The sequence below is a fragment of the Bos javanicus genome, chromosome 6 (genome assembly GCF_032452875.1).
Source record: "Bos javanicus breed banteng chromosome 6, ARS-OSU_banteng_1.0, whole genome shotgun sequence".
In the NCBI taxonomy this organism is placed as follows: Eukaryota; Metazoa; Chordata; class Mammalia; order Artiodactyla; family Bovidae; genus Bos; species Bos javanicus.
The window spans coordinates 42345193-42359570 of record NC_083873.1 but is presented as its reverse complement, the minus strand read 5'-3'; the positions used below and the strand labels follow the sequence as shown (position 1 = coordinate 42359570).

General features: G+C 37.7%; 1 protein-coding gene across 4 annotated transcripts in view; it reads left to right on the top strand.

The window, feature by feature from the left end:
* Positions 1–14378, top strand: part of ADGRA3 (adhesion G protein-coupled receptor A3) — a 132656-nt gene that overhangs the window by 49081 nt on the left and 69197 nt on the right. For 2 of the 4 annotated variants that reach the window (XM_061419784.1, XM_061419786.1), the window contains exons 3-6: positions 212–283; positions 4267–4338; positions 10733–10804; positions 13606–13766. In XM_061419784.1, coding sequence (XP_061275768.1) covers positions 212–283; positions 4267–4338; positions 10733–10804; positions 13606–13766 — 377 coding nt within the window. The remainder of the gene's footprint in view (positions 1–211; positions 284–4266; positions 4339–10732; positions 10805–13605; positions 13767–14378) is intronic. The other 2 variants (XM_061419785.1, XM_061419787.1) reach the window with 1 other exon arrangement.

The window sequence follows — 14378 nt, the reverse complement described above, 5'->3', positions numbered from 1 at the left end:
CACACAAATGGGTTCAGAACCAGATTTCTTGATTTTGAATTCTTGCTCTTCTACTTACTACTGGGCTGATTTTAGCTTAGCCTGTTTGGCCTCAGTTTCTTCCCATTCCTATTACTATCATTGCTGTTTTCTGTACAGCAGATAAGTGCAGTATACCTAAATAGTTCTTACAGTGTTGAGATGTAAGTAACTTTTATTTTGTCTTTAACAGGGACCTCCGAAACAATCTTATTAGTAGTATAGACCCAGGTGCCTTTTGGGGACTGTCATCGCTAAAAAGATTGTAAGTGTTTGAATTGCTGGAATGTGAACCATTCCTTTTTAAGTAACTGTTAACGTACTTCAAACTTTAACACGATAAAAAAGTGGCTTTTTAATAATTTTTAGAAGTTCGTCTAGCCGGGTCTAAGATAGAAAAGCAGACTGTTTAAAGTAAGTAGCTCAGAAGGCAATTTATTTATACAGCAGTTTGATTTGTTGGTGGTAGATGGTTACATCCCTCTTATGGTAATAAAATGATTATGGTTGGCTTTGCCAGTGGGCATAATCTGTAGATGAGTTTCAATTTACGAATGCATTTAAACAGTCTATTGTAAATGCCCTAAAAATTGAGGCCTCTTTCTATTAATGATTTCAAAATCTTGCCAATTTCCTATGTATTTTATCTGTATGTTATTTCAAAATCTAAAGACCAGTTTTTATTACTTCCGAGACTAAGCACTCTTGCTTTCCTTATCGTGTTCCTGTCACAACTACTTTGTGAGAGTGCTCATATTTTAGAGGTCACCTGGTGCTTAAGCCATGTGGACTGCGCCACTACCCTTCATTCCTTCTGAATGCATTTATTGAGTGCTGACTGCTTACTATGCTTGGACTTCCCTGGAAGAACTCACAGACTCTTAGGGGCAAATCGATAGTGAAAATACATCCTAAATAATGTTACTAATCTGCCGGGGAAAGGAGGGACCACCTGAGATGGGAATGACCTCCATGAGAGCAGCCAGCCTTTAGACTTGACTTTGCTCCTGAGGGGTGAGTATGTATTGAAGAGTAACAGAAAGAGCACTGTAAGCAGAGTGGACACAGGTGTGAAAAGAACATGTTCTTTGACCAAAGCATTAAGTAGAAAGGGGAAAAGAACATTGGAATGTAAGGTTAGTCAGAAAGAGACCAGGCTTTTGATGACCTCCTGCCATGTTGAAGAATTTCGAATCTATTATTTAGACAGTGGAGGGCTGGCAAAACTTTTTCAGTATGGAGTTGATGTGATCAGATTAGTGACATCAGGGCTGCAGTGGATCAAGCTGGGTTTAGACGTCAGTGAAAGTATTATCAACGTATAGAAATGTAATTGAAGTGGAAAGACAAATCGGCATCAATTCAGTTCAACAAAAATTTATCAAGTTCATCCTCTGTGCCCAGTAGTGACCAGCCTCCAGAGATACAAAGGTAACTAACTCAGGAACCGCTTGGAAGGTTTGCAGTCTAGTGGAATTATGTATACCAACCAAGATCTTGGGTTTGGGTTTGGAATATACTTCCAGAGAGATGGAGCCCTAGCTGGTGTTCAGCTGTTAAGGGTCTTTGAAGCTGTTGGGACTTGCCAGACTGACACAAGCAGGAGCATGGAACGTGGCCATCAACAGGCTACATGCATCCCCAGATACAGTCTTTAGGGAGTGGAGGGGCAGCAGCCAGCTGAGCTTGATTTATAACAATGAGTCATTTTCTCTGTGCTTCTTACTGGGACAAACTGACCCCTTGTTTGGATGGAATGTGAGTCCTCACGTAGGGAGAAGGAGTAGGAGTGTAGCTGCTAGAGCTGCCCTGTCAAACTCTGGAGCTGAGGCTAAAGCGTTTTTGTTTCAACTGTCCCTCCTGGTGATTCTGATGCTAAAGCTGGAGAATTACTACAACTAGTTGTTCCAAGAGGAGGGAGGAGGGTGGTATCATATGGCCAGACAAGTCCACTTATTCTCACCTTCTCTGATCACGTGACCGTCCGTGTTCTGTTTTCTGATAATAGGGAGCTTAATATGATAGTATCTGCATGTTGAGGTAGAGATTGAAGGAAACTCGACTCTTAATAAAAAGCAGCTTCATCAGGCTCTTTCAAGCATACTGCAAAATAGCCTGTGTTCTCCATCAGTTCTTTATCCTTCAGTAAATAATTTTTCACATATTGCTATCCAAAATGAATTTAAAATTTTCTTGTTCAGTAGCACTTAATTTAATTACCATGATTGTCCCAGATGTTGCTTTAGCATTTTTTCATTGCATTACACATTAAGTAGTCTCTGGTGCTCATGTCTAGGAAGGTAATTGTCATTTATAATCTTCCCACTAGAAAATTCGGTCTTAATTCCAAACAGCTAACTTGGTATACAGCTTGCAAGCTGAGAGAGTTCTGTATGAAAACTCCGTGAGATAGAAAGGTATCTGCTAGTCACTTCTTGACTACAGGCACTTTTTCTTATGAGGCCTTAAATCATTCAGTTGTGCATCTCACTCAGCAGCTGCATATAAAGTGTTTCTGTCAGTGTCCCATGCCTTTACTTTATAGATAATTTGGATCAGGAAGATTAAGTCAGTGGCTTTCTGGAGAATAAACTACCAGAAGTAGGTAAAACCTAGACCCATTCAGTTTCTCTTTTGCTTTATCAACAAAATTCAAGCTGATTCTCAATTCAAATGAAAACTCATTATCAGTACCTAAATTCCATTTTAAATAGGTATAGCTGTAATGAAATTGTTTCCCAAAGAATCAATGGTAATTACACCATTTAAAACTCAGAACTGAGACAAGATAATGAATAGAACTCAAAATGCTTGTTTAAGCAACACTTCACACGATGATGCCTCATTTTCTTAAATAGTAAAGCCCAGAAATAGAAGGAAAATCAGCCGGAATAAAGAAAAGTCCCACACGATTAAATACTTAGCTTTAATATTCTGAGGAGCTAGAGCATAATGAATGTAGATAAAAACTTGTATTGCTTAACATATTTTTTTAAATCAAAAGTTGCCATAAGAAAGGGAAAACAGAGCTATGAAATTTTTGAATACTAGGGATTACCTAAACTAGCTTTTAAAATATCTAAAGGAAAAAATTAATGAGTGGGTACTGAATTCAAATATGAAGTCTTTGTAATTTCTATCAGACTAATACCCCCCCCCCCATTACCAAGTGTATAATTTAGAATCTGACAGTTTTAGTTTAGAAATGGTTGGTATAAGTCTCTAAAGAGTAACTCAGTGAAATTCAAAGAATATGTCCTTCTCTATTACAGAGAATAATACAGACAGTGAAGAAAATACGAGAAAAATATTTTTTAAAGTTTGGCTTAGAAAGCTTGTTTTACTTCTTTTATTGAAATAAAAAATGACCAATAATCTCAAATCTTAATAACTGAGAAAAACAAAGATTCATTGTTTTAGGGCTTTCATAGTAAATCCACTGATGGGAAATGATGAAAGCTATGCTCTCTTATTTGAAGAAATAGTTATCTCCTAATTAAAATAAATCTTAATTGAAGTATAAAATTGTGTTCACTGTGCTTGGTATGAATAAAAATAGTGTGGAAAGAACAAAATACTAAACTTATTACAGATAAAGTTACCTACATTGAGGAGGAGAAAAAAAAAATGGTTTCAAAGTAACATTTGATAGGAACTATAAGAAGTTTAGGAGTGACTGAAAAAATATGGGCCATTACCTAGATATTGTGAAAAAGTAATTTGGCTTGGAGCCTAAATGACAGATCTGTAAAGTAAAAGCTAGTTCAGTTGTTTTTTCATTACAGTCAAAACTTCTGAGTATTTAAGGAATGAAGTTAGCATTAAGTTTCACTTGTTCTTGAGGAAATAAAAGTTTGGGGATTGTGATAATGTACCTTTTTACCAGTTGTCTCTTGGATGTTGCCTTAGATCAGCTCTGTTCCCTAACTTACCAGTGTGATGAGCTGTGTATATCATCACAGGCAGTAAGATAGATTGGTTTTATCTTGAGTCATTTTCCAGGAGTAAATGGCTTTAAATATTGAGGGCACTGTAATTAAACAGCGGTTAGTTTTCTACGTGCCAGAAGTAAGTGAAAGCAAGGATTATTTCTTCTCTCAGTGCTGTACTTGAGATAGGTGAATATGTTAGAGATGCTTAAAAGAAAAGTCTTGTGTGATACCTGGGTGCCATTCTTGAATATGAAATGTATGAAACCTTCATTAACCAGGAGAACTAATTGAAGATACTTTTCCCCTTTCTCCTTAGGGATCTGACAAACAACCGAATAGGATGTCTGAATGCAGATATATTCCGAGGACTCACCAATCTGGTTAGGCTGTAAGTACCTCTGTCTTCCATATTATAATACAAGGAAGCATATGAACCAGTACCCACATTTTTATGACCACTTATATGTTTAACATTAAAATAGCAACTGTAGAGGTTATAGAACTGGTAGGGGGATAGTTCAGTTCAGTCACTCAGTCATGTCCAACTCTTTACGACCCCATGGACTGTAGCATGCCAGGCTTCCCTGTCCATTACCAGCTCCTAAAGCTTGCTCAAACTCATGTCCATTGAGTTGGTGATGCCATCCAACCATCTCATCCTCTGTCATCCTGTTCTTCTCCTGCCTTCAACCTTTCCCTGGGAAAGATTGAAGGTAGGGGATAAGGAGCTGGAAATTTAATCATGGAGATATAATGTCATCAGAATATAATAATGCATGACATCCACTGCTCCACATACACATGCACACACGCGATGTAGTGTGTGTGCATATTGGACCTAGAGAATAGGTCCATATTGAGACACATGATCAAAAGCTTTGATGGTTTGGGAAAATTTCTTTGAAGAGGTGAATATTGAGCTAATGGTCCAGATCCTTAGAAGGGAAAAGAAGTCAAGCAAATGATAGAAATCAGAGCGAGGCCAGTTTGTCAAGGTGAAAGCTGATAGTCTTATGCATAGACTGACCATTGAAGTCACTCCTCTGACCTTGTGTTTATAGGTGACCTCTCAAGCTTTTCTGTTTTTCGTCTGTACAGTAGGATTAATAGTACCTCAAAGTTATTAGGAGGATTAATTAGCATTTGAATTATCTATACCTGTTTCTTATAATTTATATCTAATATAAATGGAGAACTTTGTATATATCATCAAATATATTTTAGTTTTATTTTTAAAGTTAAGAATCTGAGAATAACTAGAAGTAAGGACAGTTACCTGTAATAGAGCTTTATGCAAGAAAGGCAGACTGAAGCTTAGAACTGACTCAATCCTAGGAGGCCTCTGGAAGACATTGATGTGGGGAAATGGCATAAATCATGATTTAGAGAATAGCAATCTAGAAACAGGGTGCAGCATGCAAGGCAGGATTTTGAGGTAGAAGTTCTAGTTCTGAGATCGCCTATGCTGGGCTCTTTCCCTTTGTAGCTTTTTAGGATGTTTCATCTGTTGTGTTCAAGTTAACTTTGAAAAAGCCATATGGGCTTAAGTACTGAGGTTATTTCATCTCTACAGTAAGCGATGGGTCTCACTTGTCAGAATAGAACAAAGTACTCTTGCTCCTCAGTCAGCAAATTCGTATTTTTCAGTGTGCCCTTTAGCTCCGGGGGAAAGATAGATGGCCCCAGTATATGTTTTTAAATAAAAGATTGACTTGGTGTACAGCTTTACTCATTGCTAGAAATCAGTTAAATCTATTACAGTGTTCTTTTTTTGTAAGTGGATTACAGTTTTGTTTCAGTGCCTTTATTATATCGAGAGTTTTTAATTTTTGTTTTTGAGGAAAGTGTAAGAATTGGCAACCTGAGGCATTTATGGAGAAAAATGTGTTATGCTTTTGAGTAGTTATGAATCAAATAGTGAAAGAAGGAGTCTGAGGTTTACCATTTTCTTGACTTTAGTTCCAGATGGATTTATAGCTTTGGTCTAGGGATTTTTGACTCAACAGCAGAAGTTCTTTAGGCAAAAGTGTTGTTTTGGACAGTGCTTACATTAAAGCAGGTTACTATACACTTTTTTGTTTTTGCCTCCTGCCTTAAAATCTAATATTGTTGCAAATTTTAAAGCCTGGATTGTCTCTTACATTTTTACCAGTTCTCTGATACCTGTGCGAGAATTTACAGGACATAGAACATAACGGACATATATCCAGTGAGTCATTAAAACATAGAAATAACACTACCAAGTTTCCTACTTTGTGATTGATTGAGATAATTTTGTAGTCCATGTAATAGTAGATGATAGCCCTCTTAAATGCAGCAGTATGGCACATATAGAACTATACCTGACATATCCTTCAAATACTGTTCTAAGAAAAATTAAGACTTCCTGCATGGCTCTTTGGGTAAAGAATCCGCCTGCAATGCAGGAGACCCAGGAGACATGGGTTCAATCCCTGAGTCGGGAAGATCCCCTGAAGAAGAAAATGGCAACCCACTCCAGTATTCTTGCCTGGAAAAGTCCATGGACAGAGGAGCCCGGCGGGCTACAGTCCATGGGTCGCAAAGAGTCGGACACGACTGAGTGACTGAACTGAACTGAAGAAAAATGATCAGTACTAAACACATAAACATAAACACACAGGAAAAATTAGCAGTTGTGGTAGTTTCTTAGCATTCAGGAATGCTTTGCAGTGGAGTTGCTTGTGATCATTTGGGTTGACATAGTTCTCGAGCATTGAATCAGGAACCTTTGGATGGGTGTTCTGTGTGGACTGCATAGCTTTCTGGGCTGTCTAAGCCAGGTTGTATGTTGCTTGTAAAGGCTGATAGCATTTGGTATTTCAGATATGGAGAATAACATTTTCATTCTAGCAAGTGGAAAAGAGAGTCTGATTAGTTAAGGGACATGTAGTACATTTTTAGGTTAAGAGTCAGAGAAGCTCTGTATTACTAATATTTCCCACCCTATAGAGTAAATGTGCAAAAGAAATAAGTCTAGAGTAGATTACTGTTCTAGCTCTTTCCTCTGCTACCTCTTCAGCTTAACTCTTTGGCTTACCCTGGAACTTTGGACCCTTAGACTCACTTGGCCTCTTAGCCACGGAGCCTGGAAACCTTGGCAGAAGGCCTGTAGCATTCCCACCCAGACTTCTCATTGGCGATTTAGTGTAAAAATTGAAAAATGACATACGTCAGAGTGTTCAGTGGACTTGGGTGTGGTAGGTAAATTGATTGAATCTGTGTATTGATCTCTGCCTTTATTGATGGAGAAGTTCTGGGAAGTGAAGCCATCCTCCCAGAGGTTCCCACTCTAACCCTAGGAGTAACTGGCAGAAAAAGGATGGAACTAATAATGGACTCCAGTGAAGTCTCTGTCGTTCACTTACGAAGTTAGCTTACAGAGTAGTTGTTAGGAGATCCAAAAAAATCAAAACTTTGCTTTTAATTTTCTTTATGAATTTTGATCAATTTAAAACCTGTGTTTTTCCTCTAAGAATTATACCTTTAATATTTTTCTGTCAATCGAGTGATATTTATAAGAACTTCCTTTCTACAATTTAAAAATTATTGTTGTTAAGTAATAAAGCCATATAGAGAGATATGTAGGAAGAGTTGAATTTCCCCTTCATCTGTTCAAACATACCCTTCTGAGATAGCATATACTGTCCAGTGTATATATTCTCAGACTTTTCTATTGCCCCTGCAAATGTGTAGGCATCCGCACAGGGCTTTAAAAATGTGCTATACTCTGGACTTCCCTGGTGATCCGGTGGTTAAGACTTCACCTTTCGGTTCAGGGGGAAAGGGTTCGATCTGTGGTTGGGAAGCTAAGATCCCACATGCCTTGTGACCAAAACCCCAAACATAAAATAGAAGCGGTATTGTAAAAAATTCAATAAAGACTTTAAAAATGATCTACATCAAAAAAAATCTTTAAAAAGTGTATTCTACTTGACAACTTACTTAAAAAAATTTTACCAAGGTACCATTATCTTTTTAGGAGAATACTTTTTAGGAGAATACCGTTATCTTTTCAGGAGAATGTTTTTGTTCATGCTTCTGACTAGCTAACAGAAAATTCCACAAGTATAGAACAGTACGCTGTGCTTAGTCGCTCAGTTGTGTCTGACTCTTTGCAACCGCATGGACTGTAGCCCTCCAGGCTCCTCTGTCCATGGGAATTCTCTAGGCAAGAATACTGGAGTGGATAGCCATGCCCTCCTCTGGGGGATCTTCCCAACTCAGAGATTGAACCCAGGTCTCCCACACTGCAGGTGGATGCTTTACTGTCTGAGCCATGAGGTAAAAGAACAGTATGATTTAGTCAATTATTCCTAAGTTAAAGGAGGTACCATTTGATTCATTACCTCCTCCTTTAACAAGTCTGCCCTAGTAAACATGCCTGTACATACACAGATGCTGCATCGTACCCATTTAACTTACAGGAATGCAAATATCTATTTAACAAAAAGTAAGTGAGTAAAAATTAAGTGAGAGAGTAAGAAACAGCATGAGTGGGAGTGGGTGGATAATTCACCTGCCACTCCATTCAATGAGCTGTTTTAGGACATGAGAGAGTGACTTTGCTGTGAACATTGTCATTCTCAGTCCCATGATGCTTTTTTTGGTATAAGCATCTCAGAGTTGGAATGTGCCCTTAATGTATTAAGGGCTTCCCTGGTGGTTCAGAGGGTAAAGCGTCTACCTGAAATGCAGGAGACTCAGGTTCGATCCCTGGGTTGGGAAGATCCCCTGGAGAAGGAAATGGCAACCCACTCCAATACTCTTGCCTGGAAAATCCCATGGACAGAGGAGCCTCGTGGGCTGCAGTCCATGGGGTCGCAAAGAGTTGGACACGACTGAGCGACATCACTCTCACTTTAATGTATTAAAGTATATGTGAATTTTTTTGGTCATCAGCCAGTTACTTCACTTGGTGTCTAGCCAATCAAATAGCAATTTGTTCCAACACTGGAGGAAAAATTGCTTTGTGTTGGGATTTACTGGGAGGATGGCATGTCTTTCTCCAATGTGATTCCTTCCTCAGTGATTTCCAAGGAAAAACAAATTAATAGTACCTAATAATTACCATGAAGTTACCTAGCAGTTAGAATCTAATGGTTCCTGTAAGATACAATCATTTTGTTTATACTTAAATCCTATACTTGTAATATATATTTTTATTTCCAATGACTACACTCTTTCAAACATCTAAAAATTACAAATAATTGTACAAGGAATCTCCATGTACCCATCAGTCAGTTTCAACACTTAGCAACTCAGAGCCTATCTTGTTTTAGTTCCACATCACATCTCTTATCTTCCCACCTACATTATTTACAGTAAACCCCAGTAATCTTATAATTTCACATAGGATACCTTGATAAAAGTACAGTTGTTCATTTTAATTACATCCAGGTTACTTTCTTAAAATGTTACGATTTGCATTCTGTCAGCCGTAATACCCTTTTCAAAATCCACATTTGGTGTTCACTCTGATAAGCCAGAAAAGACAAAGGCATTGCTTTCATGATTCTTTAATGTAAAAGTATTCTTTTTATTTTTTAAGTTCCTTGGCAATTCTTTTATGAAGATCAAAATTATTTTACTCAGCCTCTTTTCTATTAAAAAATTATCCTAAGATATATGTAAAATGAATTCAATATGTTTTTACTGAAGTCCATTATATATTACTTTTGAGGGATTGGTGTTTGTGCAATGTTAAGTCTTCCCATCCAGAAATGCGTCGTTGCAGGTGTCATGGAAACAGCTGACCTCTGCCCTCTTCAAGTCTCTTCCCTCTCCCCAGTGGGGAATCCTACCCAGGTGTCACTTTTTTCCATGCTTAAAGGATTTAACTCAGCCTCTGGACGTGAAGCAGGCCTCCCTGCGGGTCTCAGGACTTCTTCCGTGAGAATTCTAGGTCCAGACTACAGCATTCTTGATACTACAGCAGGCACTGAACAGATCTTGTGGTGGTTGGGTCATCCTGCCGTTTTCCTGGAGCCCTTGGTAGCAGCTCCTAAAGCTGGGGTCCATGTCCTGAACAGCCAGCCACTGCAATTGAGCACCTTCTGTATACTCTGGCTTCTTACTGGCTGCCAGAGGTATCCAAGTAAATAAGACCTTTCTGTCCTGGAGCTTATGAAAGTCGAGCATGGAAGAAATCACAAAAAAATGATTTGTACAAACTACTCATATAATAGCATAAGGTGTTCTACAATTTATAGCGAACTCTGCAAGTGTTTATGTATTTATTAAAGCCACGATACAAGGGGAAACCAGAGAGGTTAAGTAATCTGCCCAAGGGCAACACTGAATTCTATCCCAAGTCTTTGATTAAACCCTGGACCCATTTCACTCTTCCAATATATTTTAGTAGGTGACTGTCAGCTGCTGCTGGTTATTTGTACCATCCTTTTCTTTGTTTTTTAATTTTTGTTTCCTTAAATGAAACTGAGTGAATTCCTGAAGAGCAGTTCTAGTTGCAATGAGAGCATGATTAAAAATCAGGTTCAGGAACGTAACTTGGAGGTTCTACATGTTATTTAACAGAAAAATCCTTATCCAGCAGTAATTTTATTTATTGCTTTATATAAGGTTAATTTTCTTCTTCAACTTTGGAGAAAATATTTACTAGATACTTCTTTCTATGAGATTTAAAACAACTTTCGTAACTTCTTAATAACAGTATTTAATAATAGGATGTTTTAGGAAATATAATATAAAATGATATATAATTGTTCACCTTTCTTACAGTAAAGTTATTTCCTTTTTTCCAGAAACCTTTCAGGGAACTTGTTTTCTTCATTATCTCAAGGAACTTTTGATTATCTTGGCTCATTACGATCTTTGTAAGTAAGAATTTTTTCTTCCTGTTTTTGTAAATGTATCTGAGTGTCTGAAAATTAAAAACAGTTATTATATGGCTTAAGAGACTTCATGGGAAAATTTTGTGATTTTGCAATAATTAGAATCTCACTTGAGAGTTTGCATTCACATTGAAAAACATACCATAAACCTTAATAATGTGTGTCAGGCTAGAGCAACCATTTTCTTCTTAGAATACTCTTATCTCTCTAATTTATATTTAAATAGGTTGGTAATTTTTTTCTTTGTGTTTCCAAATTAGAAAATATTTTGTTTACCTAATTAAATCCCCAAAGTATAAAATAAGCCTCCCTTCTTATGAAGAGTTTATAGTTAAGACTTACGTTGTTCTTTGAGAGCTTTCCTGGTGGCTTACATGGTAAAGAGTCTGCCTGCAATATAGGAGACCTGGGTTCCATCCCTGGGTTGGGAAGATCTTCTGGAGAAGGAAATGGCAACCCGCTCCAGTATTCTTGCTTGGAGAATCCCATGGACAGAAGAGCCTGGAGAGTCTCAGTCAATGGGGTGGGTCACAAGGAGTCAGACACAACTGAGCGACTAACACTTCACTTCATGTTATGTTTTAGAGATTAATTTTATCCTGTGACTCCATCCCCAAACTGAATTCACAGCTTATTGCTGATATTTTTAGGCATGCTTATGTAGAATGTCTGCTTTATGAAGTCAGTGTATGGTCATATTTACACAGTTCTCTGTAGCTTTAAAATTGGCTGAGTTTTTTTTTTTTTACACCCAAAACCAATTTTGTTAAGTGAGAGATTAGATTGTCTAGGAGTTACTTTCGAAGCTTACTGTATTTTCAGTAGCATTAATATGTCTCAAAGCATAACTTTTACTGATTCCTATTGGAATTACAGTTAAATACAATGGTTTTTCAAATTTTTATTGTGACATACAGACTTGAGTCTCTTTTTCCAGTGAAAGATGTCTTCTCTGCCAGCTGCCTGTTTGATGTATGCTCACTTCTTATCTTTCCCCCCTTCCCCTCCCCTTTCTTTTTCCTTTCCCTGCCCTCCTTTTCATCTTTAGTTTTGTAAATTTATCATTTCAGTCTCATTTAGCAGCTTTCATTGGAATAAAGCCAATGGGTTAGGTGCTCAAGGGGCTTCTCACCATTATGGCAGACATATGTATGTACTTCTAGAATCCCTACATCAAACTTTTTTTTTCTTTTTTTAAATTTAATTTTATTTTTAATACCCAAAGTATTTTTTTATTGAGGTATAGCTGATTAACAATGTTGAGATAGTTTCAGGTGAACAGTGAAGGGATTCAGCCATACATATACACGCAACCATTCTCCCCAAACTCCCCTCCCATCCAGGCTGGCACATAACATTGAACAGAGTTCCATATGCTATACAATAGGTCTCTGTTGATTATCCATTTAAAATATAGCAGTGTGTACAGGACCTTCCCAAAGTCCTTAACTATTCCTTCCCCCCAGCAACCATGAGTTCTGTTTTCTAAGTCTGAGTCTCTTTGTGTTTTGAAAGTAAGTTCATTTGTATCATTTCTTTTAAGATTTCACAATAAGGGATGTCATGTGATTTTCTCTTTCTCTGAGACAGATAATAATTATCGCATAATTATAAAAAATAATTTTTTTGACAGGTATTATTTTCATATGCTTAAAAATTTGCAGTCATTTTTCAGATCAAAGTAAAAGCCACTAACTTGCCATAGTGAACAGGCTTTGGATCATCTTGTTCCCTGACTCTTCCCTGATCTCAAGTCCAGTCAAGTCCCCCTCTTCCATAGTAATCCTCCAAGATGCCAGGCAGACATGCTTCTGCCTCAGGGCCTTTGCACTTGTGAGGCCTTTGCCTGGAAAACACTTCCACCAAGTATCACCCATGGCTCTGGGACTTCCCTGGTGGTCCAGTGGCTAAGAGTCTGTGTTCCCATTGCATGGGGCCTGGATTCAATCCCCAGTCAGGGAACTAGATCCCACATGCCACAACTAGGAGTTGTGGCTCCTACACCCTGCCTCAAACTCTTATCTGGTCTTTTTGGTACTATTAACATTCTTACCCAGAAAACTGCTTTTTAGTGAAGACATCTCCTTTTAGTGGGCTTATGTCAGCCATTTCTGTGAAGTTTAGGAAATAAAGACTGCAAAAATGATCTGACTTTTGAAATCCTAGATAGCAGGAATGTAAGAAGTATTTTCATGCAAAAATTGAGCAAAATTGTCAGTGTTTATAAAAGATAATGCTGTAAACTCACCAGAAGGTGGTTCTTAGGAATTAGAAGTTAGTCATCCTAATCAGAAAAACAGAATATAACCATGCAAAGCCGTCATATGTTGCTTTATGCTGTCAGAATTAAGAGTTTGCAGACATTTAAGCCAAGAACATGGCAATGATGCTAGAAGAAATGGGGAAAGCTTCAGTTTCCAGTAATAGTGCCACAGCCCTGATGACATATCCGTATAAGTTTGATAGACAAAAGGAATGTGGATGTGATATTCCAGTACCCTGGGCTTCAGAAGTATGTTTCATAGATGATGAAACTATTTTGTTAACATACCATCTTTGATTGAAAGCCGAGTCAGTCCAGGATCAGGTGGGAAGGGATTTTGGGGTCAGACATTCGACATCATCTCGCTGGGAAGGAAACCATAAGCAGTTGATGGTACAGTATGTGCCCTAGGTGAGATTGAGCAGGTGTGTGCTTGTCACCAAAGACTAAGCCAATGTAAAGCAAAAGTGCAATTTAATTCATTAACCATACTGTGTAAATTGCATTTTGTGTGCTACAGAGAATTTCAGACTGAGTATCTGCTGTGTGATTGTAACATACTGTGGATGCATCGCTGGGTAAAGGAGAGAAACATCACGGTACGGGACACACGGTGTGTTTATCCCAAGTCTCTTCAGGCCCAGCCAGTCACAGGTGTGAAGCAGGAGCTGTTGACATGCGGTAAGGAAGAAAAGCTGAGAAACGGTTAACTGTGTTTTGCTTGCTGCCATGCGTTTCCTGACAAACTTCAGAATTCTTTTTGTATGTTGGAACCGATTGTAGCCATCACTCTTCATGAATTTGATAATATTCAGTTTTTGTCAACAGTTAAGTCAGTTGAATTAAAAAATGTTTTTTTCAATTGGCATTTAAAGTTCTTAGGTTCTGAACAGCTTTCTTAATGAAATTCAATTTCAATAAATAGTATAGATCTTCATATTTTCTAATAGCAAATCAGTAATACGTTGATAGTGCTAAAATCTCAGGATGCAATCATGCGTTTTATTGATAGGGTATGAATTGATACAGCTGTTTTTGAAGGGTGGCTTGGCAGTAAGTATTAGTGTTCTTAGAGAATTGGTACAACTTGATATAGCTAATTCTGCAAGTAGGGCTTAATTCTTGAGAAATCATCAGCTATGTGTGTAAATCTTCAGATTTTATATAAGAACATATCTTAAATTCTGAAAAATAGGGCATTGGCTTACTTATGACAGTCCATTCAATGAAATAGCATATTTGTTGAAAATCATGATTTTCCAGAATACCTGAAGACTTGAGGGAAATAATACA